The sequence below is a fragment of the Aspergillus homomorphus genome (genome assembly GCF_003184865.1).
Source record: "Aspergillus homomorphus CBS 101889 unplaced genomic scaffold BO97scaffold_60, whole genome shotgun sequence".
Taxonomy (NCBI): domain Eukaryota; kingdom Fungi; phylum Ascomycota; class Eurotiomycetes; order Eurotiales; family Aspergillaceae; genus Aspergillus; species Aspergillus homomorphus.
In genome coordinates this window covers 112,305-139,201 of record NW_020291946.1, presented here as the reverse complement: position 1 = coordinate 139,201, position 26,897 = coordinate 112,305, and the positions used below count along the sequence as shown (strand labels likewise).

Below are 26,897 nucleotides of genomic sequence, written 5' to 3'. Positions count from 1 at the left end.
AACGCACCTTCCACCTCCCACCTCGAACTAAGGACTGTGATCAAGGAAAGAAGTATCGATTCCAGCGCGAATAATAAAAAGTACCATTTTCCTCCTTGCCCTCCTCTCGCCTTCCCGTACTGTCTTCTCTCATCACTCAAGCAAGTCTTCCGACTAGTTATCGGTCTCTTCGCGCTCTCTCATGCATGTCTTTCCTTCGGATACCAGTCTATCATGGCTCGCTGTCCAGGTTATGCGCCCATGATCATGCAATCGGTAAGTTCAAGGTCAATCTGGAGTGTATACAACCTATCATGTTCGTGGGCTCAGACTACCGGCAGGATGTTCCTCCCGGAGGTTTGCAACTCGGTGGTACATTCTCTGTGTATCCCAGCAGATTTTCATCACAGTCCGGAAAGAAAAGAACAGGTTTGAGAAGCAGGGAAGAAAGGTGCGGGAAAGAGAAGTTTGGGTTCTTTTATATCTAACCTTTGAGTCAAGTGAGAAGCTTTCCCTTCTAGACACAGTGTCAAGTTACTAGGTATCATAGTACCTAGAGTTCCCTGTGGAAACTGCAAACAGGACACTGTACCGATCCAGTAATTCGCCGTCACCGCAGACTACGGACTACATGGTGGCATAAACAGCTTGAGGTACAAATGAAAATTTCGTCAGTGCTTTTGCCTCCCCCACTTTCCCCACTTCCTGTCACAGACAGACAATAGTATCAGACGATCATTAGTCTGATAATCCTTCATCCACTGGAGGCTGGTCAAGAATACAGTCGTAAGTATGTGCAGTATGGCCTGGCAGATCAACCATCCAGGCAATGCAAATGAGACCAGAAAGAAAGAAGATAAGAAAAGAAAAAGATAAGAATAAAGAAAAGAGCGAAGGAACAGATAGATCAATGATCCCCAAGCTAGTCAAAACACGCATTGAAGGTCAAACCCCGACCTCCCCACCCACGCCCCTTCTTTCAACCCAGGAAAGAGAGAGACGTCGGTCGTGCAGGGCTGATCGCAATTCTGTAGAAATCGTTCATCACATGCCTGGAAAACCAGTCAAGCCATGCTGTTCAATATTTCTCCGCTATGAGAAAGTTCCAGCCTAATGAAGCCCGGGACCTGTCAGAAATGATTCCATCGTTTCATGTTCTCGCACCCTCAAGCTGCGACAGAACTCACCTCCTTTTTTCCCCCTCCTCCCAGTCCTCATCATTCAGCTTGAAAACCTATGACCCCATGCGCCGGATCCCGCGTCGCAATTTGCTATTCGCGCGGTGGGTAGAAGAGTTTCGTTGCGGTGGGTGTGAGGGGTGGGGGTGAGGCTGAGGATGTGAGGGTTCCTCATGGGACCGCCGGCGATTCCACGATTTGCGAAAATGCTGCTGTTCCTCATCCTGCTGCTTGGCACGATGATGGAGGAACTCTTCGTGAGCCTCTTTTTCCTCGTGTAGGGCCTTGATCTGGAGATTGATGGCGATGATTGATTAGCGTTCTGCAGGTACAAGAAGCACAGCCATTTTGTTTTTCCAGCGCTTGGCTCGGTATAGAACGGGGAAGCGAGCAAAGTAAGAGAAAGCCCCGTGACTGATTCCCCAAACACACAACTTCTCACACTGAACTAACAATGCAGCAGCGAGATCCAGGAACGAGATGGGGGGGGGAAAATAAAAAATAAAAAAAAAAGCATGAAAAAAGAAAGGGCTCACCTGATCAAGCCATAACTCCTGCTCTGAACTCCACGCCTTTTGACACCGAGCCAACTCAAGCTCGGCAATCGCCAACTCTCGTTCCTGCCTCATCGTCCACCGACATCGCTCCCCGACCAAACTGGCCCAGCTCACGACGCGCACCACCCCAAAGGGACGCCTGCTGCTGCCACCGCTGCCGCTGCTGTCGCTACTGCTCCGGCTACTGCTTCCGCTGCATCTGCTCCCGTCGGATTCGCTCACCGCCATGTGCACTGCTGCAGCCGCGACGAAATCATCGTCATCTGGACACTGCACGGCACCGCCCCAGCGGACCTCGAGGGGTGGAGCAGGGCCATGATGTTCGATTGCCTTTCCCTTCCAGACCGCCGTCTGGGACCGCTGGTCCGGGCGCTTGGTGAAAAGAGACAGGCCCAGGACGTACTTGACTGGGTTGCTGACTCCCATCTTGTTGGGTATATAAGGGCAGTCGACGACGACGACGATGAGAGAAAGGGTTAAAAAGAGCAGAAGAAAAAAAAGAAGCAGAGAAGAAAAGTGGATGTAAATGGCGTTCCTTTCCTGGGTTCGTGCGTCTCCTTTGCGTCTCGTTTGTTGGGCCACGGTTGTGAACTGTTTAATTGGCCCTGTCAAGGGTCAAGAGGCCTGAGATGGAAGAGAAGAAATGAGAAAAGAGCCTGAGGTATCTTCTGGGACCCTGCAAAGACCAGACCTCGTGTCCTGTGTGTGATGTCGCGTGCGACTTTCTGTTCTGTACTGTGTCTGCACCAAGATATGAATCCCGATTCCTTCCCCCTGTACCTCGTATGGATATGCCTTTCTTATATATCAGAACTGAATCCCACCGCGGGCTGCTCACCCAGTCCATGATTACTCGATTCAACGGTCATCATTATCTGCAACCTTTCGACATAATCGAAGAGGGAAGACCCGCAATTCTTTTTCTCGGTTAGGCGCCATAAGAGACACACGCACAGTTCCCCATTTCAGGCCTTGAGAAGGGTTGCAAAATGGGGGGCGGTAATGGGGGGCTAGAACTCGTGTGTCTCGTCTCTTTGTGCTTGGCTGGCACCCGTCCTTTTGCCTGCAGAAGCGCAGTCAAAAATACAATAACTGCATCCAATAAGGGGGAAGGGTTCGTCAGAAAGAAAGCGAGACTGGACAGGCAAGTCATCGACCCTACGAGTCCTTGTGTCACTTCAATGACTGCAGCTCGGGGAGCAAGGAAACGTGGCAGATGGACGGGTCTTGGGTCGCACACACACTGACTCCATCAGGGAACAGCATGGAACTGCTCAGAAGAAAGAAGGAAGGTATGTACTTGTAGTTGCAAGGCAAACAATCGGCTTGCCAGAAGCACGTTCTGCAGAATGATCTTGTCAAATGTACACATACTTGGACTTATGTTCTCCCTGTACACGGCATTCACAAGGCAAGTCGACAAACAGAACAATGTCCCCAATCCACACCGGTGGACTCGCCAGGATGCGAAAGTTAAAACCTATACACCAATGATGTCACAGTAATTCAATCCAGAATATGAACAAGAAGCAAGGCGTCTTTGGCAGCTGACTCGTCCACGACCAATTGTAAAAGCCCAACTTGAAACCCAAACAACCAAGGGGGGGGGATAGTACATGTACAGAGTACGTGCTATACAAGAAACCAGCACAAAAAGAAATCAACGACGAAAAAGTAAACCTGCCAACCCAATGAGAACCTAAAAAGTTACCGACCACCGCTTTGCCACTCCGTAACGACCCGATAGAATGCAACAAGAATAGAAGTCATCGCAGCGTATGCTAGCTTAAGTGCCAGCAGAGACTGAGTCTGAGTTTCGTGAAATCAGTACGTCGGCTTTTGCACGTCAGTGATCAAGCGACCTGCAGCTCTGGACCTTCATCTGCGCCACGTCTCATTAACTGTGTCCCTGCCTCGAAGGTTGCCTGTCCCCGGATGATCCCTGTAGCGCATCGCTCGCCGTTCCTTTCTGACCTGTTCGCCAATAATGATGCTGATCAATCTTCTATGCAACTCGGCCTCCGTCCAAGTGATCTGCCCTGTACCGCCGGCCTTGATGTCATCTCGAGAGACCTGCTGAGCGAACCTGTCAATGACTGCAAACTGGACCTCCGTTACTGGGACTCCGTAAACCCCGTCTGAAGTCCAAATCCAATCTCCAATGATCTCCGTGCGGCCAGAAGTCGGGTAATAAGGGAAACGTTCAGGGTGTTTTTGGGCCAGGCGATATAGGTTATGCAATGACCGGTAGTGATCGTTGGAGAAGTGTCCGGAGAAACGGGAGGTTTGTCGCTTGCGCCTCGTCTGCCTTACTTCCTCGTAGAAAGGGTCCCCCGCATCCTCATCCGATTCATAGGATTCGCGGCCAAGGGAGCGTTGTTGCTCATCATTTGGCCTCGCCAAGTGAGACGATGATAAGGAGTTACCCTCCAAGCGATCCGAGCCGGCCACCCCATGAACATGTGTTGGGTTTGCCGTGGCTACTTCTTCATCGTCGTAGACGACTGAGCTCTCTTCCCTTGGGGAAAGTGGCTTGAGAGACTTGGGCGCTTTGAGCCATCCAGGTGTCAGGCTAGTAATCTTCTGGAACCAGGATGATGCTTGATTCTCCGGACTGGCTTGTCGTGCAGGATCGGGAGTGTTGTCAGTCGCAGCTGGAACAAATTGTTCTTCGGCTACAGCGGCATCGGCAATATTTTCGACGTCGTCTCTCAAATTCTCTGGCTCGCCATGCTGTCTGGCCAATTCTAATCTAGTAGTGGGATCGATCTGAAACGTTTCGTCTTCCAGGTCACTGTGAGAGCCCAACTCTATCATTTGTTCGGACAGCCGATCATCGTCGGACGCATGTTCGTGAGAGTCTTGCCTCTCGAATGCTTGGTTCGATGGTGAGCTACCTTCTGAGGGTGATTGAATCGCAACGCTCGCAGGACTACTTTCCCCATAGTAATAGCGGCGACGCTTCGGGCTAGGATCCCCGCGGTACAAGTTTGTCAGGTCAACTTCTTCTTCCTGTAGTTGCTTAACTCGTGAACGACCCAGGAATGGCACCTTTTCGTGCTCCTTTGTCCAATGAGCCGGAGAGTATTGTTGACCCATCTGACTTCGCGCGGGGGTCCAGCCGGTTTTCCATGGGCTAGACTCACCCTGTCTAGGATGCAGGTCATTGTCATCATTGTCAGAGACAGACAAGCGATCTGATTGGTGGCCTTGCTCCATTGCCTCCTGCTGCCAAATGTCTTCGTAGCCCTCGTCGTCATCTGCCTCGCTCGCTTGCTCTGTCTCCACGTAGGCATCCTGGTTTGGTGCGGCTTCGGACTCACTGTCAAGATTTTCCACTTCATTCCAGTGACCCTCGTTGTCGGCTGCGATATCCGACTGATCATCCCTGTCGCTGTCGATCACAATGACTTGACTAGAATTCGCCATTTGAATTTCCCGACTGATGGCTTCTCTCTCGCGCTGCCACTCATCCATCCGTCGCCGCATAACGGAGCCAGGAGTATCATAGAAGTCTGCCCCACTCGGCAAGTGCTGAGGTGACATAGAATTACTCGCCTCTCTGCTTCGGGATATAGCTCTCCCAGTTGCCTTGGCATCTGCGGCTACCGACTGTTGATGTCGTTCTACATCCACTTGTCTTCGCTTCGCAAGTTGGTGTCCAAAGGCCAAGCCTGCCTGCAGTTCTTGCTGGGAACGAGGGTCCAAATCTTGGAAAAGATGCTGTAAACGTTGTCGTTTGGCGCTTAACGCGGAGTCAAAGTCCCGCGAGGTTTGCGGCTCGTCTGATTCTGTGAGAGGACCCTGTAGGGCGATACCCGCTCGCACAATGCGGATGAGTCGAAGTAAGGGCCTTCGTTCAGGTCGAACTGGAGGTAATGTCGAGATGGCAGGGGAAGAGCGCATGCTTCTTGTCGAAGCAGCTCTATCGGCTGATGCGCGGTGCACTGAAATATCAAATTCGGCAGAGCGCATGCGAGGGTACTCTGTTACCTGTTCCGCGAGACTCGTTTCATGTTCTGCATGGGGTATGGAACTGTTGCCACCATGACTTTCGGGAATGATCGATGTTTTTTGCCTGAGGACGCCATTGGATTCTCGCTTGAGGAAAGGTCTGAGAGCATTTTTGGCGACTTTTTGATTGGTATCACCGCCGATGCCATGTTGTTTGACTGATGGAAGAGTGTCTAGTGAGACCATACTGAATCCTTCACTTTCCATGATCGAGTCGAACTCTCTATGCTCGTCCGTCGGATCATTCATGCCGTTTGCTCTACTGGTACGGCGGTTGCTGCTGGGCACATTGGGCCTTCGGAATTGCGCGCCCATTTCCTCCTCCGCGATCGGTGAAGAGGCCGTCGGGGTGGGATATAGGCGGGGTGGTCTGGGGGTATGACCTGCATGTAAAGTGCTTTTGGAAGAGCTCGACTGTGCTTCGCGAGCCGGAGATGGCATCTTAGATGGGGTAGAGTTCAAGTTGTATTCCTCGTTGTCTATGTTGTCAACGTTTGGGGTGTCGTAAGTGGGTTCGAATGTCACTCGCGGAGTGGTGCTCTCGTGAGGGGCCACCGCAGGCTGTTCGGGTGGGAGTTCGTCGTCAAACACATCGAACATCTCTTCGTCCCTAGGCGATTCATCATCACCATCATCCGACCCCGCATCCCCAGCGAGGTTCAAAGGGCTCCATCGCGATTGAGATCCAGCGGTGGGAGTATCCATATCGATGTCTAGTGTGCCCATATCCCGTTCTTCGCGCATCACCGCAGGTACCTTCAGTGGAGTCTTCCTGGGTCGACCGCGCTTTCGCTTCTGCGCGGACCCAGCCGGACCGGGGGTATGACCAGGGCTGCCTGCGGCCGGAATCGCATCGAACAATAGTGTATCGGACTTCCTCGGACGGCCTCTGCGCCTTCGGGGGGTCTGCTCGGACTCGTCTTTGAGCGGTATCTTTGTGATCATGGTCGATGGTTTGAATCGGTTTCGCGTCGGACTGTCGTAATCATTCCTGTTCTCTTGATCTTGGGTGGCTTCCAGAGTCACACGAATCCTCCAGGGGCTGACATTCCCATCGGGTTGGACTTTGTCTGGAGACGGGACTTTTTGTTTTCCATTCAGCTTCAGGTTTGGTGAGGCGGGAAGAACAACATCGTTGAATTCGAAAGAATGGGCGCCCGGTGTGAGGTTGAGCCGCGACCGTTTTTGCCGTTTTGCCGTCCGCGCACTCTGGAGGAGGTTGAAGTCAGCGGGCGACATGAAGCTTTGGCGACCGGTAAATGGTTTGAACGGCGAGGAAATTAGATAATCACTGTCGCCAGCTGGCCCAAGAATGTCCGGGGAGGAGCTCGAAGTGCTAGAGGACATATCGAGGTATGGAGGGAGCTGCAGGCCATGGAGGGGCGACTCTCAACAGGGTCGCCCGTCGCGTCTCATTGAAGGAGAAGGAAGAGGGGACACCGCCGTCGGAGGCTAGATGACAATCGACATTCTCCAGGAGAAAACAACCACAAAGCAACGGGATAGAGATTCTCACAGTCCAGACAAGAAGAAATTGCTGATCAGAAGGCGGGGGAAGGGGGGAATCTCTGCAACTATCCACGCATAACATAAACAACTCTCCCGATCAGGCAGGGGCCGGCCGGGCGGAGTGACTGGGAGAGCCTGAGGAGGTGAATCTTATGTAAGCAGGAGCAGGTGGCTTGATGCCTCAGGCATAAATGCCTGATGCACCTTCCCATCCGCCCGGGAACCCGGACCAGCAGCAGCAGCAGCAACAATCATCCATCGATGCAGTGGCTGGTTGCAGCACCCGCACAGATCAGATCACCCCTCCCGATAGTGAATTATACTCGCATTGCATACATTAACTGCACTCAATGGAAGTCAATGAGAACCGGCTCACTTAGAAGAAGTCTCGTTTAAGCTCCCATGTAACATCATACCATGGTATGACCTGTCCAGGATCATATACAGCCTCTGGGTTGTGCTTAGCTCGGCAATCGGCACTGTGAGAGAAGCTTGTCGACATCACAACAGTTTGATAGTAAAGTACATGTAAGCCCCAGGCTGAGCTTAGATTTCCCCGCAAACCAATTCCCCCACCGGAATATGCCCGAACCGGACTAGTGTGTGTGTGACCCCGTGGCTTGGACCCCCTTATTCTTTCCTTCTAGTGATTTGGTCCACTTCCGTGGCTTCATCCTTGGACTCATCCTTGGACTGTCACTATCCCCTGTTCTCTTCCAATCCGCGTTTTCTCCTTCCGGATTGATATCACCGCTTGCATTTCCTGATCCCGCTTTCCCCTCATTTTCCATCCCGGAACTTCACGTCATCTCCAGATCTGCAGCTAAGTGGTCAGACGCGGACTAACTTTTCCCGTCACACCTGCTCCCAACCCCGTATCCCCGGACAACGGGGCTTCGGCTTGGGAAGTGTAGCTTGATTAGCTGCCCACGTACTTGGCACCTGGCCCCTGACAGGCCAACGCCCTCCATCGTTCCCTATCCTTGGGTAAGATGACGACGATGTCCCGTCGGACATTTGACAACATGAGCTAACCATGAGCACCAGTAGCGGCATTCCTACCCCAGTTCCTGCGTGCTGCCGTCCACCTCGCCCCCTCCGCCGGCGGTCAGGTGCGCCATCATGAGGTGAAAGAGCCCCAATGCGGAATATTTAAGCAAGACGATGGGACGCTCCTCCACACCCGGCCAGGGACTTCCCCAGCTGCTCGGTTACTTCCGCCTTACCCTCTGCCCTGCCCGCATCACCCCGCGGATCCTATTCTTGTATTGTTGTCTGTGCCTTTCGGTCACTACTCTTCTTGCCATCAGAATGCATCTCAAGAGCTATTTGTCCACCGCCCTTTATGGGCTGCCTGTGCTGTCCCAGGCTGCGACAGCAGTAACAACGGACCCATTCCAGGCTTACACTATCAGCGCAAAAAACATCACTGCAACATTAATCCCGTACGGAGCACGATTGACATCCCTGAAAGTCCCCGACCGTAATGGTGCTTTTCAGGATGTGGTCGTAGGCTACGACGACCCGAAGCGTTATCTCCAAGACACGGAGACGAATCGCACTTTCTTCGGGGCTGTTGTCGGCCGCTACGCGAATCGCATCAAGAACGGCACCTTCACAATCGGCACCCAGGATTACCATGTGCCCGAGAACGAGAATGGTGGCAAGGACACTCTCCACGGTGGCACAGTGGGCTATGATGGCCGCAACTGGACCGTCACCGCCCACTCCAACTCATCCATAACCTTCACTCTGGTCGATCGCGCGCTGGAGGACTTCCCTGGCGATGTGATCACGCACGCTACATTCAGTGTCCAGACCGAAGCCACCAACGAGAATCCCGAGGGCTTGCCCCAGTTGACCACCAAGCTAGTCTCGCTCGCTCTGACAGAGACCACCCCGATCATGCTTGCCAACCACATCTACTGGAACCTGAACGCGTTCAAGAACGAGACCATCCTGGATGACACCTGGCTGCAACTGCCGCTATCCAAGCGCTTCATCGGCACTGACGGGATCCTGATCCCCGACGGCAGCATCCTCGACGTCAACACGGCGTACAACGGATCCGCAGACTTCACCGCCGGCAAACTGGTCGGCAAGGACATCGACGAGGCGGTCCACCTCTGCGGCTCCAACTGCACCGGATACGACAACTGCTTCGTCGTCGACCGCCCCCCGCAGTACGCCTCGGCCAACTCGATCGTGCCCATCGTCCGCATGAACTCCAGCACCACGGGCATCAGCCTGGAGGTCGCCACCAACCAGCAAGCCCTGCAGATCTACTCGTGCAACGGCCAGAACGGCACCATCCCCATCAAGGACTCGCAGATCAAGCTCAACAAGGAGGAGGGTATCAGCGGCGCCGAGTACGTCAACAAGTACGGCTGCCTCGTGATCGAGACCGAGGGCTGGATCGACGGCATCAACAACCCGCAATGGGGCCAGCTGTCCGACCAGATCTACTCGCCCGAGACCGGCCCCGCCGTCAACTGGGCCACCTACAGGTTCGGCACGGTCTAAGACGTCTTTACTCGAATGACGCTAAGAACGACGCAAAAACAAAATCAAGAGCATACTTCTCGTCTTACTCCCTGGCCAGCTATTGAAATTACTTCTGTAGATCTCTGCAAGCCATACACACTGTACATAAATGATCTCATGCACCCGATAGCCCAATATATTGTCTACGGTTGCAATAATCTCAAGCTACGCAACCCTTACCTCTAAAAAGCACATACGCACCCGCAAACCGTTCCGAAACCGATCAATTGAGTAAAACACTAAGAGGGGTATACAAGATACAATGCAGTGCTAAACTCTAAACCAAACACAAACGCTATAATTCACAACACAAAAACAACAACCGTAGAGGAAGAGTAGAAGCACCGTAGACTTCCCTCCCCCAACATAATAAAACCTCTCCCCAAAAACAACAAGAATCAACCACATCAACCCCACCCCGCCAACGTCCAACTGGAGCGATCCCCTCCGCCGCCGGCCCGCAACCCGGACCGTCGATCAGGCACATGCGCATGGGCCTCGAAGTCCCGCGTCGCGCCGGCAAGGCCATGCTGCAGGTACTTCTCGCGCTCGATCTCGACCAGGCCCCGGATTTTGAGCGAGGTGGTTAGGCTGGCCCCGGCCCAGGGACCGAGGGTTTCGACCTCGCGGAGCACACCCTGCAGTGTTGGTGGCGCCACGGTGTCGCGGTTATTGCGCCGGATTTTTGCTTCGATGGGGTCTTCGCCGTCTAGTGTGGAGTCGGAGTCGGAGTCTTGGGGTTCCTGGGCTGGGGCTGGTTTTTGGGGTTGAGGCTCGGTTGGTGTGGTGTTGTTTGTGTCGGGGGTGGGGTCTTGATTGGTGAGGGTGGGTGCAGGTATTGGGGATTGCTCTTGCTGCCGCTGCTGCTGTTTTTGTTGAGGTGAAGAAGATGGGGAGGAGAGACGTAAGTTTGCGAGTTTGCGTCGTTGTTGCTCGATCACTTTGCCGCGGACGGGGGACCAGCCGTGCTCGTCGACAAGAGCCGCGACGTCCGCAAGGATGCGCTGGCGGACGCCGGGAATGTTGGCACCGCCACCGGTAAAGATCATGCGGGACATGCAGATGCCGCGGACATCGGGTGGGAGGGCGAGTAAGGCATTGTAGACTAGAAGTGGAAGGGGCTTTTCTTCGTCGTCGAGCTCGCACTCTGCTGTGCCGGTTGCGAAGAGGGTGGTTTCGACGGGCTCGGTGAAGGTGGAGAAGGGGAGGTTGACGTAGGCCGATCCTGGGTTCGAGGGGCAAGGAATTTCCACCGTCCGTTGTAGAAGGGAAGATAAAGAGGAATGTTGAGTGGTAGGTTCGTGTTCGTCGTCGTCGGGTTCTGCCTTTGTTGATTCTGCCGTTGAGGGAGTATTCCTGGGTTTACACCATAGAAATCTGCTGGCAACTTCTTCGCAAACTTCAAACCTCACCGAGATACCAGCATCGCCCGATCCCGACGACTGCGCTTTCCCACCCCGCGCCGCGGGGATGTTGGTGAGCAACCGTCCCGTCTCCTGCAGCAGCGCCTTCATAGCTCTCGTGCTCCGCTTGACCGCGATCTCACGATACTCATAGACCCCCGTGACCACCGTCTCCGCCCACCCAATATCTACCACCAGAGCGGAGCGCACCCCGGCCGCCATCACCGCCATCGTAGCACTCGTCAACAGCGTGATACTCGGGAACCGCCATCGGCTGAACAGTACCGACAGTAACGACGACAGTAGTGGGTGTGGCATGATCGCGGGGAGCACCAGTACCAGCCGCGACGTGCCCGCGTCCGTCAACAGGTATTTGTTGTAGGTCTCTCGAAACATCCGCTCAATCTTGTCCTCCACGAGGCCCAGGTCGACCGTTCGAAGATCCATCTTCCAGAGCTCGTAGGCGCTCGCCCAATCCTCCGCATTGACAAGCGGCCGCAACTGCCCCGGGTCGGTGTCCGGGTTGTTCGTCTTCAGCCATCCGCGATAGTCGCCGACGCGGCGGCATTCTTCAGGGCCGCAGCCCACCACGCACATCGGGGTGCTCTCACCCTCGAAACCAGCGCGGAGCCAGCGGGCGCCTAATTCGAAGATAATGGCATCTTCCTCGCCGCGGTAGGAGGTGCTCGAGGTGGTGCTGGCGAATGAGGAGTTGTTGGATCGTAAGTGGTGTTGTGGGGTATGGGGGGAGGACGGCGTCCCCGAGTGACCGTGTCGCAAGCTGCTCATGGAGAACGGGCGCTTGTTGTCATCGTAGCTGTGACCAACAGAGGAAGCGCTGGCCATGTCTGGGTCTTTGGGCTCCCCTGTCAGGTGTGGTCTGTCGTTTGGTGTTGTGGTTGCCCGTCGTTGTACTCTTTCCTTTAATTCACAGCGCGGGGAAGGTTCGGGGGACGGAGAGTCGATTGGCTGGTTGTTTTTGTCGTTGATGTCGTTGTACCACACGCACAGATCATGCTTGCCTCGCTTGCAGATTCTTCTTGATTTGTGCAACCAACAAACAACTGTACAGCTTCTCTCAAATAAAACCCGCGAATTGCCAATATCGAACGCGACAAGACAGCAGCAAAGCTCCAGAGCAGCGGCGGAGGGAATCTCTCCAGGCGGGCGGATCTACATCGGGCCGCGGAAATCGCCCAGTTGTCGGCCAGCGTCAAATCAACAAACACAATCAATCGGTCGGCGTTTTCTTTCTGCTCCCTGTCTCCCAGAAACTGACGAGTTTGTTGGTCTTTGGAGTACATTCCTTGCAGGTTGGGCTATTTTTCTGGTCGCTCACGGCTCTGGCTTTGAGAGCGCCATCAGAATGGGGATCCCAGGGTAAGTGAAACCTCCCCCCAAAAACCCCCTTCATCTCTCCGGGGGCGTCTGCTTTTTTCTCCCGAAGGAGACAAATAGATGTCCCGTTGTCGTCCGCACGTGGTCGCATCCGAGAGAGACACTCAACTGTTAAACACCCAACCCCACTGATTCTGACCACCCTCGAATAGCCTGATCCACGCAATTGGCGCCGGAGAGCGTATTTCCCTGTCCAAATTGGCCATAGGACATTTGGAACGCAATGCGCGACCCATCCGTGTAGCGGTTGACATCTCCATTTGGCTCTTTCAGGTGCAGGCCGGCCGAGGCGGGCGAAACCCGGAATTGCGGACTTTGTTCTACCGACTGCTCAAGATCTTGGCCCTACCCATCCATCCACTTTTTGTGTACGATGGACAGCACAAGCCGCCCTTCAAAAGAGGTCGCGTGGTCACGACGCGCAGCTACGGGAGTGCGCCCATCATCCGGCTGTCGAAGATCCTGGTGGATCTTTTTCGATTCCCACGCCACGATGCACCGGGGGAGGCCGAGGCCGAATGCGCCAGGCTCCAACGGGTCGGCGTGGTGGATGCTGTCATGAGTAATGACGTCGATGCTTTGATGTTCGGTTCGACGTTTACGGTGATGAACTTCTCGAAAGAGAGCGGCACCGGCACGGCGGCGGCGACACACGTCACTTGCTATCGCATGGATGGCACTGGAACGCCTTGCAAAGTGATGCTTGATCGTGCAGGCATGATCTTGTTCGCTATGCTGAGTGGCGGTGATTACCTTCCCTCTGGCGTCCCGAAATGTGGAAGCAAATTGGCTGGCGAAATTGCAAGGGCCGGCTTTGGGGAGGATCTACTGGAGATTATCGACTCAGAAGGCCCCGACATGGAGGAGCGGCTGAGCGAGTGGAGAGAAAGGCTCCAATATGAACTTGAAGAGAACGAGAGCGGCTACTTCCAGACCAAGCACAAGGTTGTTCGAGTTCCGGAGACATTTCCGGACAAGACTATTCTCTCGTATTATGCAAAACCCATGGTATCGACGGACAGTGAGATCAAAGCTCTAGAGCGACGCTTGGAGAATGCCTGGGACCAAGAGATCGACGCGGTTCAGCTGAGACGATTCGCCGCCGACACTTTTGATTGGAACTACCGTTCTGGGGCCCGGAAAGTGACCAAACTACTCGCTGAGCCTCTCGTTTGCTACAGGCTTCGCCTTGCAAAGCAGGCTTCAGCATTCCCCGCAGGCCATCCTAGACTTTCCAATAGCAGCGTACCGATGATGCAGAAGATCAACAAAAGTCGGGAGAGTTACAGTACCGACGGTCTGACAGAATATCAGCTTGACATAGTCCCCGTCGATGTCGTCGGCCTGGACATCATGGCCGACGAGCCAAATCCTCCTTTTCCTACGCCTGAAACGGCAGCATCAGCCGACGAGGATGAAGAGGAGCTCGAAGCAAATGCGGACCCTGTTCCCCAAACCACAGTCAAGAAACGTGTCACGAAACGGTACGACCCATACGCCACGGAGAAGGTGTGGATTTTCAGTACACTGGCAAAGATAGGGATTCCGGAGGTGGTGGAAAATTGGAAGAAGGCCGAAGCGGAGAAGGCGGAGAAAGCCAACGCCCCGAAGAAGTCCACACGGAAGACGGGTCCGCGGAAGAAAGTCATAGACCCGGGCATGAAGCAAGGAAGCATCTTGAAGTATGGGTTCCTGACGAAGGAGCGCTCCGAGATCGGAAGCGACAAGCGCCTCCAGCTCGCAAAGACCACAGACGAATCCGGCTCTTAGTTCAAGACACTACGAGGCCGACACTACAGATTCCCTTATCATATATGGTCCATCGCGGTCTGGATCTCCTAAAAAAGGATCAGTATCGACATTTAGCAAGGGCACCAAAGGTCCGATCAGTGCATTCGAGCAGAGCAGCAACTAGCTCTGTGACCAACAGATGATGAAGACAGTTCACGACCTTTTCTGGTATTCCAGTGCGAGAGCTATAAAGGTACGACCTTAGCCGCTTCGTTCTACATACCCAGAAACGACTGAATTGTCCCCTCGATTTTCAACTCGGTATCGTCTTTCGGGCTTGGATGATGTACCGACCTGTAGCCGGGTCGACGACAATACTTTATATGTTGTTCAGGACCTTGCCATTTTTGGGGGCTATATATCAGGTTCGAAAGCTATCTAGAGCTATCCGAGCTAGTCTCGTCCTATCGCCCACCACAAGTTAGCAGCCACGGTCAACTGCTCATCTGTTTTCGATATAGGCCATGCCTACCAGCACAACTCAAACAAAACGCCCCCTGGTTTTATAAAGAATGAAGAGCAATCAGGTCGCTTGCATTCAGCTTTTGTAGGTTGAAAAGACCGGGCAGTCTCGGCTACAAATGCTTGCCAACATGGGTCGAGGTGAAGCGCTACACCTGATTATGTGTAGGCTGGAAAGCCAAGGCACATGGGGATCAGACCATAAACCGAACGTCCAGCACATCCAACAGTGGCAGCTAAGTGGTACGAGATGTACCGAATGTACATTCAAGATAACCAAGCGATCTTCTTATAGATATAATCCCTTGAAAATGCCACCCAAGTCAAGATATGACCTAAGTGAATCCCAGAACTTTTCTTAATTCCACACTATCAATAATTTCCATGTCGCCGTACCTTGAGTCAAGATTCTCCGCAGCCTTAGAGTCTCCTTGTCCTAACAGCAACCAAGATGCCCAGGGACCTCCATTGTTCGCCGCAAAGAATACTATTCTCTTTATCGCTAGGGCCTTTTCCCAATGTGGAAAAAGAGACTTTTTTGATTGGGCTCTGATTGCTTTTCCGATATATGTCGTGCCGACCATTGTCCGCTCGAGGTGGATCATACCTAATCATAATGCCCTGACAACCGGTCGTCGAAACTTCCCCATATTCCAACGATAACGTGGGTTGTCACTATCTTTGTCATCGAGTACCATCACCCTCCGGTCCTTGAGCCAGTACATATCATAGGCGGTATATATTAATTTTACCTAATCAATATACTGTAAAAATAATCTACCTAGAAAATAATTTCAAAAAACCTAATTTTGACTTTTAGCTGGGTGGAGCCGGTCCATGCTTAGCCGACGTGAAGCCTCAGGCATCATGTGACGGGTTTAGAACACCCGGATACTATACGGAGTACTAAAGTAAGAACAAAGTAGACAGACCGAAGTCGAATTGCTTATACATATCTCTACATTGGTGGTTTGTGGTGGAAACTTCCACCGGAGAGACAGGCAGGAACATTCCATATTCAGGTTCCGGATGGCTTATTGGCATCTGCCTTCTACAAATCAAAGCAGCGAGACATGCGGTAGTATAGGTAGTTACAACATCTCTATCGACTGAATGTGTGGCCCCCCAGTCTCTCTTCGCTCACGCCATGGGTTCCGATAGTCGATGATCTCCAGGTCTTGGCTAACTAAGTTCTACGGAAAACACACTCCCTGTATGGGTACCATAAAAAGCTTCCAATCTCATCCACTAGGTATAAAAACGTCTCACTTACCTGTCCTTCCTCCTGGCAACCATCCTCAGCTATCAATATCGTTGTTCCTCAACCCTACCATACCTCTATCGCCCTGCAATCTCCACACTGGGAGGCTGTTCACAAGCTTTGGCAAGCGCGACATTCCCTCAATTCTCGCGCCTTCCTCCCGAAATCCGTCTCAAGGTCTGGGAAGCTGCTCTGTCCCATTTGGTCGGCAATCCTCTGTTCTTCTGGCTGTGGGAGGAGTGGCCGGTTGATGAAGAAGAATCCGACCAGGGCAATAATCTCATTGATTCTCGGAAAATCTCCTGGTTCCAGATCGAACTTTCCTTGCTTCATGTGAACAAAGAGGCCCGAGAAGCTACTGAATTATGGATTAAACGCCACCGGATGGAGAGAGAAAAAAAAAGCGCTGCTGCTGCTGTCCGCCGCTTTCATCCCAACATCGACATTGTGTTGTGCCCTGATGACGATATCGAGTACTTCTTTGAGTATGTCGGTAAGTTCTACAAGGAGCTGGGTCAAGACTTTAAAAAACAGAGTATTATCGAGCCATCCAGTTTGATCCGACGTCTGGCGGTCTCCCAAGACACACTCGAGAATTATCCCACTTGCCTGGAGCAATTATTCACTCGTGGACTACAGGCGTGGTGCTGGGACCTGTTCATCATTGTCGACATGCCCGAGAACCTACACCAGATATTGTCAGACCCGATCTACAGCAACCCCGGGCCGAAGTGGGAGGTTCAGGTTCGAAAGGATATGCCCAGAGCCTCTTGGAGCTATGCGGATGGGTGGAAGATTATCGAGGATTCTTCGCGCCAGGACGCCCACGAGGGTGCGAACAAACTACTCCGACGGATTACAGATTACGACTTCCCGGTTGAAGAATTCAAGCTATGGTTCCGTGAGGCCATGGTTCGAGAATTCCAGATTCAGTTCGCAAATGTAGTGGATAAATGATGGTATGAGACAGACGCCTCGATCTGAAGAAAGTTCTTCCCTCCGTCACAACTGACCATTCTGATGCCTTGTTGATCCCAAAGCGAGCTGACTCGGTCAAACGATGCTGAATGTGTATTGACGGTGCTTCAGCCACTCACCCATCCATTCATGAACATGCTTAACGTGCTAGAGGCGATATTGCGCTAATGCGCGGAGACATCGAATCATATTTCTAAAGCCAGTAACATGGAAATCCACATCATAATAAGCGAGACTTCGTCAACAGTATCGATCATTGGTTTCCCCCGTTTGATGCTGCAGCAGGATCTGCAATGTCTTTAAGAACAGTAATTTGTACATATTCTTGGAGTGGTTCGTATATTTTAATATGGCACCAGGAAGATGGCGATCTGAAGCAAGACTCTGTGGAGATAAGCGGCTTTACAGGGAAAAGGTATGAAGCCTTTGATAATCATTGATTTGGTCAAGTAAAAAACTAACTACGTGATTTCACAGTATTTATATTCGATCAGGTTATGTGATTTAGTAGTTACATCTCTAGATATTGACACATCCTTTTACTGGGTTTACAGTAATTCTAATCAATCTCTTTTTGATCTTCTAAATAAATGATCTACAAGTTTTCTATAATATTAAAAATAAGTAAACAATAAAAAATAAAAAATTATTAGATTAATATAGATTATTAACATAACAGCTTATTAAATTAAAGATAAATTTTATTATTTTTCCTAAATCAAGATATGATTTCTAGTTCTTTAAGAAGATTAATAATATCAATATTTCTAAATAATTTAGACTAAATAACAACTGTCCACGCTTCATGATCTGCAGAAAAGCTAAACACTACAATTTGAACAAGTGCAGCTTCGAGATTCGAGGATTTGGGATGATATGGCACTTGCGGAACTTCATGTGTCCTGTAGTGACCTTGCTCAAGGGATTGAAGGCTTTCTGCCGGTACAAGGCCCAGAACCATGGCATCTCCTTCCTTCGCTCGGTTCGACCTAGCTCTCATGTGTTCCCCACGCTCGCATCCTCTTCTGGCCCTTCAACCTTGAACCACTAGAGCCTTTCGCTCCGATTCTATCTTCTAGCCTCATCATGAAAGCCTGTCTCAGTCTGGAACGTAGTTGCCAAATATAAATTATGCCCCAGGTGGCAAAAGGGCTTGCAGAGGACGCTCGACAAGCGATAACACCATGGCTTGCGATGTGCTGTGAACGAGCGACGAGCTTGTCTTGTGTGCAAGTCATGTCAAAAGTTCTATGAGCATGTTCGATTGCGGTAATTATAGTCGAAGGCATTCAGTATCCCGACCAATTGGGTTACAGCAGCGAAGACCACGAGGATGTGAAACAGTTGATGGGAGGACCCATATATGTCGAATCGACCTGGATATCGACTCTCAGGAAACTTGGTCTATAGGATCATAGTGTTTAGAATTACTTTTCCACATTATGCGGGATCTTAAGGCTTACTGCATATATCAAGGCGCCAGTTAGGAGGAAGGCTCCCTCAATCAGGTAATAGGGCATTCCAGATTGTATCATCATTTGCGAGATGCCAAACAGCTTGATCCCATGTATCAAGGGCGCAAAGCCGGACAAGCCCGTCGCCACGAACGTCAGTGCTCGGAAAAGGCGAAACTTCGGGCCCTGGAATCTGGGAGTTACCATGACGAAGATAGTAAGCAACCCGAGAACCCCAATCTGCCAAGCGATGTCAGCGTGGGGATCTAAGGTCGGAAGGCGGGCAGGTAGAAGGTAATTCACCATGGACCAGTAGATCTTGCGTTGCAGGGGTTCACACCAGAACACCATGTATATCCCGGAGACAAAGTCTCCGATTGTCAAGACGACTATGCCTATCAGATCGAATCGCAGCCACAGTTGTTCGACCTCGTAGGAGTGATTCATCATGGTGTGATAGGTCGTTGACAGCCCCAGGCAGATAGCGGCAGTCAAAAGGAAGAAAGCAAAAATAAAGTGATCAGAAATTGTCATATTGGGGTATTCCCTTTTCAGAAACATCTGAAGATACCACTGGCTGAAGAGAAAGACGATTGCTGGTATCAGGTGAGAGTATATGTTGACCGACTCATTGTGGAGGTATGTCCAACTGCAGAAAGATACCCGAGCCGATCCTGAGATTGGGCGGTAGCCATGAAGAATGTACTCATTATCTTGATGCCATTGTGGCAGTTGTTCGAATGTGAGAAGAACTCTGCGTGCCTTGGCGGCCTTGGATGGACTTCTGGCAAGTCGTCGGCTGAGGGAATCATTGCCCTGCTCTTGGCGCAACATTTGCGGCTGCGGGGACGAAACTCGACGCCGGGTAGATGATACCATTGCCCTTGCGTCTCATGGAGAAAAGATGAGGATGATGATAACGTGGGAGGCGCGAAGATCCGGAGAAGGGGAAATGGAAAATCAGTGAAAGGGGGTATCTCAATTTAATTGATTTTTGATGTGTTTTGTTTCTCTCTTTTTTTTTTTTTTTTTTCTTCCTTTCTTTGGGACGAGGGGTGCACCTAGTAGATTTAGTCTTGCTGTATGTTTTATGAAGCGCTAGATTATTCCCTACGGAGCCATTTACCAGAAATTATGGAACTACGCTAGTAACATTGAGTGTAATCTTTGTTTGAAATCAGCTTCTTTGATAGTATAGATCATCTTCCTGCGATTCGCATGATATCCATGTCTCTATTCTGATCCGTTGAATACACAGCTCGTGATCTATATTTGTGGCTCTTGGCTTGGTCCTACTGGTGGTGTCTGAATGATTCTCACTCCTATACGGATCAGATGCATAGAAGTAGTGACTAGACAGCTGCATAGAGTAATTGCAATACACCTGAGCATTTAGCGTGGTTCTAAAAGTACTACTAACTTTTGGCGCGCGGCTCCGTAGAGAATCCTGAATTATTCTATTGGCTCTTCCAGTGGCTGTAAGAGATGGGAAATTGTGATGCGAGCTGCATCCATCATGCTTAATGACAGCCAACCATGTCGTACTACTCAGCCCCACATCTACAGGTGAGACAAATGATAGTCATCCTTGAATGCACCGTCCTCAAGGCTGACTGACTCACAGGCTCCTGACATGGAAGCCTCCAGGCTTACTTCTGAGTGAATCTAACCCGTAGCGCCTGTGCTCGCCCAATAAAGAAAATGCCTCATCTTCGAGAGATAAGATCCACCTCATTATCTACCCGCCGGACCTCTTGCGCCGGAAATCCAGCCGGTAAGACCATATCAAGCCGGGAAGCGTAAGACTTTGCGTCGTCCTCGGGTGGTGGTAGTATGGAATTAGCAGGCGGAAAGGATGAAAAGACCAATACGGTGTTCCAACCCGGGTGGTTTTGTCATTCCAATCAAATGAGATGCAGCCTCCCCTTTCGCAGTGCCAACAGTAGACACATTAACGAACAGATTAAACCTCCAACCGTCCCAAGGGTGGGGAGGGGGGGAAGGGAAGGGGGGATTCCCGCCTCGTCCCGTCCCGTCCGTCTGATCCCCACGTAGGTTTCGCTGCTTCTCACCCGACATCTTAACTTTGATTGATTTGATTGCATATCTCCACTGCATGCGTTTTCAAATCTACGACTGAGCACGATCAGATTGCTGATCTCGTTGCTTGTATATCAATGAAGCAAAGCTTAGCACCCATCATGGTCTCCCATGATGACTACCGGGTCGGGTGGGTTTGCGCACGGCCCATAGAGGTAGAGGCAGCCAGAGCGACCTTTGACCGCATTCATGACAGCCTATCTCCTAGTCAAAACACGAAAGTCGGCATTAACTACATCTTAGGGAGTCTCCAAGGTCATAACGTCGTACTGGCATACCCAACTTTCCGCGCGAGTGCTGATTATGACGATAAAGAGACCTCTGTGGCGTACGTCGCCGCACAGTTGCATGCGAGGTTCAAATCCATCCGGATCAATCTGATGGTCGGTATCGCGGGAGGGGTTCCAGCCACCAAGGAGGATATCCGTCTTGGTGATGTCGTCGTAAGCAAGTATCCAGCCGACCGGCCGGGTGTCCTTCAATATGACGCGAACGGAAAGCAAGGGGAAGATCAGTGTCTTCGCGGCAGAGCATTAGGTCTGCGAACATCGTTACTGCTCACAGCTACGAGAAAGGCCGAGACAGCCGCCATATTCGGTGATAGTAAGATGGCCCAGTACGTCGCCGATATTGTGAGCAAAGACCCCGTCACTTTCACCCGTCCAGGCCCAGAGCAAGACGTTCTTTTTGAGTCGAATTATGATCATACAACTATTGAATCTGAAGAAGATGATTGCAATCATTGCGACCAGGATAAGATCAGGTTTCGGCAGCCACGAGAGACTCAGGACCCTATAGTGCATTATGGCCTTATCGCCTCCGGTCATCATCCGATACGCCACGGAGCGACTAGAGACAGATTGGCACAGAAGCAAGGCGTTCTGTGTTTCGAGAGGGGCGTGACCAGTTTGAAAGACGCTGCCCAGTGCTTGATTATCCGGGGAATCTGTGACTATGCAGATTCCCACAGCTCGAAGCTCTGGCACGCCTATGCTGCAGTGGCTGCTGCAGCCTATGCAAGGGAGGTCATTTCGTTTATCCCCAAGACTTCCAAGACGACCCCTCAGACGTCACACACTGAGGCTGCACCAATTCTCAGTGCCTTGCTTCTAACAAGACCTGAGGTTGACCGAAAGTCGCTCGTTCTATTGAAAGGACGTAGAGCCGACGGCACTTGCGAATGGCTCATACAACATCCCCGTTATCAGGAGTGGCTGTCAAACACACACCAACCACTGCTTTGGATCTCGGGTGGCCCTGGAAAAGGCAAAACCATGCTAGCAATTTATATCACCGAAGTGCTAGAGCCAGTTGGTGGAGTCGCTGAAGATGTTCTTCTCTACTACTTCTGCAGTAATCGCGATAAGAATCGGAACACGGCATTGACCCTGCTGAGAGGCCTCATACACCAGTGGGTTGATATTCATCCGCACCTGGCCCAATATATCAAGACCTCCTTTGAGGGAACTGACACAATCAAATACACTGTTTCCAGCTTTATCGCGTTGTGGAATGTGTTCCTCACGCTGCTCCAACACAGTAGGTCCTCCCAGGTGGTCTGTGTGCTGGACGGTCTGGATGAATGTGAGACGGAATCACTCAGGCAGCTTCTCGACGCCGTTGGGAGCTACCTGATAGAATCTCGAAAGCTGTCCCGGCCACAACTGAAGCTTATCCTGCTCTCTCGGCCCCAGCAGGCTATCTCCGAGAGCAAACTTGGCCAGTATTTGCAAATCAGGCTGGACGATTCCAGTACTGAGATAACGCAAGATGTGGAGAGATATATCTCCGTCAAAGTGAACGAGCTGGCATCCGAGCAAAAGCTCTCCGAAGAAATGGCTGCACAGGTTCAGCGGGCTTTGTTAGCTGGCGCCGACGGCACCTTTTTGTGGGTAGGGTTCGTTGCCAATGAGCTGCAGGGTCGAAGTTGGAACAGGATCAATGAGATCATCCATCGTATCCCAAAAGGCCTTGGTGGGATCTATCAGCGGCTATTGCAGCAAATCGACGACAAGGAAGCGCTGGTTCCCATTCTACAATGGGTTGTTCTTGCTGCGCGGCCCCTCACAATTGATGAATTGACAGTGGCCACAGGGATCAAAAAAACAACTGGTACCGTTGCTCCAATTGAGGTGATTAAGAATCAGCTCAGGCTGTGCGGACCCCTCGTGAAGACCGAGGGAAATGTCGTTAACTTGGTCCACCAGTCAGCGAAAGAATTCTTCCAGAGCAACCAAGTCAACGCTAGAGGAATCAATATGTTCCACATGGACCAGAATACTCACTTGACTCTCATGCGGACCTGCCTAGCACATATTGAGCACATATACGGATCGACTCGAGCGAGTGACGAGAAACCCAGCCATAATTCACTCACGCTGTATGCCACTCAATACTGGCCGGTGCATTTTCATCACGCCAGCGATGTCATTGATGCATCCTCTGAGTTCTCACGTCCATTCTTTGAAGTCGACTCTCCAATTCGAGACGAATGGTGGAGATTCTATTGGGAGTATGAGAAGAACGGCGGCAACGCACCTTCGTTCACAGTCCTGCATTTCGCTTCGTACCTGGGTAATGTACCCTGGGCGAAACTGTTGATCAGCGAGCATGCCCGCTTCATTTCACGAAAAGACAATTACGGCCGAACGCCGCTCTATTGGGCCGTCAATCGATGTCACCAAGACATAGTGGAATTGCTCCTCGATCATGGTGCTCGTGTCAATGTCAAAGATCGAAGCCAGTTGACAGCACTTCATATCGCGGTCAATGGCCAGCACAAGGGCATCGTGTCTCTACTGCTCGACCGGGGTGCCCGTCTCGAGAGTAAGACCGAGCATGGAGACACTCCACTGATTCGAGCCATCCAAGCGAATTCGAAAGAGATCATCCAAATATTGCTTGAGCACGGAGCGCGCTTGGACCGGTTACCCAAGCCCCCTGGAGTCGTTTCCTTTCGAAAGCCTTCAGACCCAATGGAAGAGCGGGTCGAAGAGCTACTTGGGCTTCGAGAGCAGATCTTTGTCATCCGGTACAAGCAGGCGTCGCGCAAGGTCAACATGGTCATGAAGGCCCTCCATCTTTCCGTCCGTTTCCCCATCATGCTTTCGCTGGTGACACTATATCTGAAGTTTGTGGCATTTGACCGCTGGGAGAATATGTCTGTACTGCAGGAGGTCGCTACGAGGCATAACATGAGCGAACTGCGACAATGGGCGGAAGCGTACCGGGAATTCTTCGTCCAGCTGGTTGTTTCCAGAAACCGCAGAGGGCTGACGGCCATGACTGAGCTGCCGACGCAGATATTTCGGGAGGCCGCCCCCGCGGACCTGCAAGCCCTTTTGATCGTCGCAGTCCTCGTCGGCTCGGAAGCCAAACTCGCAGCCGTTCGGCACGGATGGAGAGAAGGGGATGCTATCGCAGCCCGCGCATTCTCACATTGGGCGGCCATTGCCTACCATAGAGGCGCGGAAGAGTTCCTGCACTACGGCGTCCGCGACTTCTTGAACGATTTCGATACCTCGATCCGAAGTGGCAAACGGGAAGAGAACGTGGCTCGGACGGTGGTGCTGCTGACATCGCACTTTGCCATGCTCGAGAACCAGGAACCGCGGCCAATCGAGTATTTCTCCAGGCTCGTGGCGGAGTTCTACGAAGGATACAGCGGCAGCAGCCACGAGATTGAATTATTCACTGACGTAAATCAGGCATGCGCCAGTGAACTGATCGACATCAGCAGAGCCCGCGACTTCGCCAGATTACTGTGCTTCCTCACCAGTATCTTCCAATTTGCGCAGCGCTCAAAGAGCGCAGGACGGGACCGTTTCCTGAACATTCCCTCTGCATCATGCCTGATTCTCTGCGAGGGAGACTCCCTGTCCCACAAATGGCTGATCGGTGAGGCAATGCCGGAGGCAATGAGTATCTTGATATCGAAGCAGCCTCCAGGGTCGCTGCAGAAGCGGGCGTGCAAGACCTTGTTGGAGTGCCTAATAATCGCAAAGCAACACGGCGTGACATTCCCGGCGGCGGCTTGGAGACGAAGGGTAAACCAGACTCTGCAATGGTTGCCGGAAGTTCAGATTATGGTCAATAGGATTGTTGATCAATGAAAGTCCCACGTCGACGTTTTCGGCCTGGGAGGCCGCCGGCGCAAAGCGAGAGCTGAGCCGTAAAAGGTACAGCTGGGCGGGCGGTCAGGATCGCAAGTCGCGGTTTAGTCTACCGCATTTGCTTTTTCGTGAAGAAATTCTGCTTGTGGCATTGGAAGATCAGGTTCCGCTTTGTATGTAATGGATGAGACGGAGCAACTGACGTCGGGGGGTTTGTACAATACAATAGTAGAGGATTTCTATAAAGCTTTTCCAACGCGTTACGTGGCTGTCCGCGATGGTTTCTTTCTCAAGCCAAGGCCAGCCTATGACTTATCTATACTTAATCCGGGTCAATGATGACGACCGTTAACCCCCAGAGAATAACATCTTGCTGCCGCTCTCGCTCATGTCTTGCTTTGTTCTTTTTGTGTGCCGGCAGCCTGCCTATTCACTCTACTGTAATGGCGTGCCACTGGCAAGCTGACTTAGGAACGACGCCCACAGTTTGCCCAGGTGATTGATCCCGAGTCCACTATCCCAATCATGTGAGCACAAGGTTGGGCATTCAGACTGCACCAGCGACTGATGGACAGCCCTCGCTTTCCCATTTTTATCGCCGTGCGATGAAGTGGTCATCCTAGCAGCCGCCTGAAAAAGCGCGTCAGGCCCGACCCATTGGATTTCGCTTTGCGCTTCTTGTCGTATGTTTGTGCTGGAGGCGCTGGTGGGCGTGTGGGCGTCTCGGAGAGCGGCTGGGTCAGGAAGGATGGCGCTGACGGAGCGGGAGCCGACAAGGACAATGGTTCTCGCATTGCCGGTGGCGGTGGTGCTGGTGCTGGTGGTGGTGATGGTAAAATCGACCGGTCCGGCAGTAACGGACCTGACCGATGTAGGGCGGAAGGCTGCCCGTGCGCTCGGAGCGCAATCTGGATCTGGCGCTTGACTTCGGGGTCAGGATCTGGGGGTCCGTAGCCAGCTCGATTGAGCCGTCGTAACACGCCGTCGTCCGAGATAAACTCCCTCCAGGATTTGCGTCCCGCGGGGATGATATTGGGATCTGCACCCATCTGGAGGAGAAGGTCCATCATGGTGAGCATGCGCGTCTTCGCCGCGTAGTAGAGCGCGGTCCTTCGTCCGGAATCCATGCCGTCAACGTCATGGCCGAGTCTGAGGAGAAGTCTGATCATAGGAACACTCCCGGTGAGAACTGCCTGTCTTAAGCCGGTGACCGCCCGGCAACAGCGTGACTTGCTGAAGGCTAAGTTACTGGTGGCTTTGTATAAGTGGCTAGTTGGCTCGAGATCTAGCCATTCTTCCGCAGTAAGCCCGTTCTCATCAACCAGGGCCGAAGGCTCCGCAATGGCGAAGCTATCAAGCAGGACTTTGACAGTGGGCAGATCTCGACTATGAATGGCTAGATGGAGAGCGGACCAGCCATGATTGTCCTGCTGCGAGGCACTGGATCTTACGCGGTCGTCTTCTAGGAGGCACTGGACAACGCGAGAGTGCCCCATGTAAGCAGCGTGATGTAGAGCGGTCCAGCCGTGACATGTAGACTTAAGTGGATCGGCTCGCTGTGAAAGAAGCGAGCGCACAATTTGAACATGCCCACCATTTGCAGCACAGTGCAATGGTGAGGTACCATAAGAGCTGACCGCGTTGATGTTGGCCCCTCGGTCTAGCAACAAATGCACGGTCTCAAAATGGCCCTCCTCTGCTGCCCAATGTATCGCGGACCAACCATCTTGACCGTGATAGTTCGGATCCCCACCAGATAAGAGGAGCAGTTTTACGGTGGAAAGGTCGCCAAACGCTGCCGCCGCTTCCAACGGGCCTTTATGCACATCCGGACCATGAGATACGCTGGCACCGTGGTCCATAAGCATCGCAACGACTGAAGACCTGCCCAGCCCGGCTGCCCAATACAGCGCAGAGTTACCATCCGCGCTGATAGGATCAGCATTGGCACCTACGGTTAGCAGCTTGTCCATTGCTCTTGTTTGCCCTGCAACCACAGCCCAGAGATAGGGAGGAAACCCATGATTGTCCGCTCTACAAATATCAGCACCATGTTCAATCAGGATGGAAATGATATCAGTCAAGCCCCTCTCCGTAGCATAATGTAGGGCTGTTTGACCGTGGTGATCACCCAGATTTATGATGGCACTGCCGCCC

General features: G+C 52.1%; 8 protein-coding genes across 8 annotated transcripts; 3 read left to right on the top strand and 5 right to left on the bottom strand.

Annotated features, from left to right (window-relative positions):
- Positions 1-1,066: 1,066 nt before the first annotated feature.
- BO97DRAFT_446681 (uncharacterized protein) lies at positions 1,067-2,140 on the bottom strand (the record flags this gene model as incomplete). Its single annotated transcript, XM_025698674.1, has 3 exons — positions 1,067-1,089; positions 1,167-1,447; positions 1,694-2,140. The coding sequence occupies 2 exons, from the start codon at positions 2,138-2,140 to the stop codon at positions 1,214-1,216; spliced, it is 681 nt and encodes a 226-aa protein (XP_025546864.1). The 3' UTR covers positions 1,067-1,089; positions 1,167-1,213.
- Positions 2,141-3,329: 1,189 nt separating this feature from the next.
- On the bottom strand, positions 3,330-7,323 carry BO97DRAFT_243511 (putative AT DNA binding protein). Its single transcript, XM_025690807.1, has one exon. The coding sequence runs from the start codon at positions 7,073-7,075 to the stop codon at positions 3,593-3,595; it is 3,483 nt and encodes a 1,160-aa protein (XP_025546863.1). The 5' UTR covers positions 7,076-7,323; the 3' UTR covers positions 3,330-3,592.
- A 1,078-nt stretch (positions 7,324-8,401) lies between these two features.
- Positions 8,402-9,760, top strand: BO97DRAFT_399583 (aldose epimerase family protein; the record flags this gene model as incomplete). The annotated part of the gene is made up of 1 exon (XM_025694253.1): positions 8,402-9,760. One exon carries the CDS (start codon positions 8,402-8,404, stop codon positions 9,758-9,760), a length of 1,359 nt encoding a protein of 452 aa, XP_025546862.1.
- Positions 9,761-10,188: 428 nt separating this feature from the next.
- On the bottom strand, positions 10,189-11,973 carry BO97DRAFT_355785 (putative actin-related protein RO7; the record flags this gene model as incomplete). Its single annotated transcript, XM_025692146.1, has 2 exons — positions 10,189-10,592; positions 10,686-11,973. 2 exons carry the CDS (start codon positions 11,971-11,973, stop codon positions 10,189-10,191), a joined length of 1,692 nt encoding a protein of 563 aa, XP_025546861.1.
- Positions 11,974-12,550: 577 nt separating this feature from the next.
- BO97DRAFT_418372 (crossover junction endodeoxyribonuclease) lies at positions 12,551-14,352 on the top strand (the record flags this gene model as incomplete). The annotated part of the gene is made up of 2 exons (XM_025696519.1): positions 12,551-12,564; positions 12,735-14,352. 2 exons carry the CDS (start codon positions 12,551-12,553, stop codon positions 14,350-14,352), a joined length of 1,632 nt encoding a protein of 543 aa, XP_025546860.1.
- A 2,204-nt stretch (positions 14,353-16,556) lies between these two features.
- On the top strand, positions 16,557-17,582 carry BO97DRAFT_418371 (uncharacterized protein; the record flags this gene model as incomplete). The annotated part of the gene is made up of 4 exons (XM_025696518.1): positions 16,557-16,589; positions 16,631-17,038; positions 17,434-17,489; positions 17,552-17,582. The coding sequence occupies 4 exons, from the start codon at positions 16,557-16,559 to the stop codon at positions 17,580-17,582; spliced, it is 528 nt and encodes a 175-aa protein (XP_025546859.1).
- A 740-nt stretch (positions 17,583-18,322) lies between these two features.
- Positions 18,323-19,362, bottom strand: BO97DRAFT_399574 (hemolysin III family protein; the record flags this gene model as incomplete). Its single annotated transcript, XM_025694252.1, has 3 exons — positions 18,323-18,478; positions 18,538-18,768; positions 18,832-19,362. The coding sequence occupies 3 exons, from the start codon at positions 19,360-19,362 to the stop codon at positions 18,323-18,325; spliced, it is 918 nt and encodes a 305-aa protein (XP_025546858.1).
- Positions 19,363-25,705: 6,343 nt separating this feature from the next.
- On the bottom strand, positions 25,706-26,236 carry BO97DRAFT_310753 (ankyrin repeat domain-containing protein; the record flags this gene model as incomplete). Its single annotated transcript, XM_025691219.1, has 1 exon — positions 25,706-26,236. A coding segment is annotated over one exon (531 nt), but the record flags the coding sequence as incomplete, so codon positions are not given.
- Between the last annotated feature and the right edge of the window lie 661 nt (positions 26,237-26,897).

Coding starts and splice junctions, on each gene's coding strand:
- BO97DRAFT_243511 (XM_025690807.1), bottom strand. CDS start 7,075: ATGTCCTCTAGCACTTCGAGCTCCTCCCCGGACATTCTTGGGCCAGCT.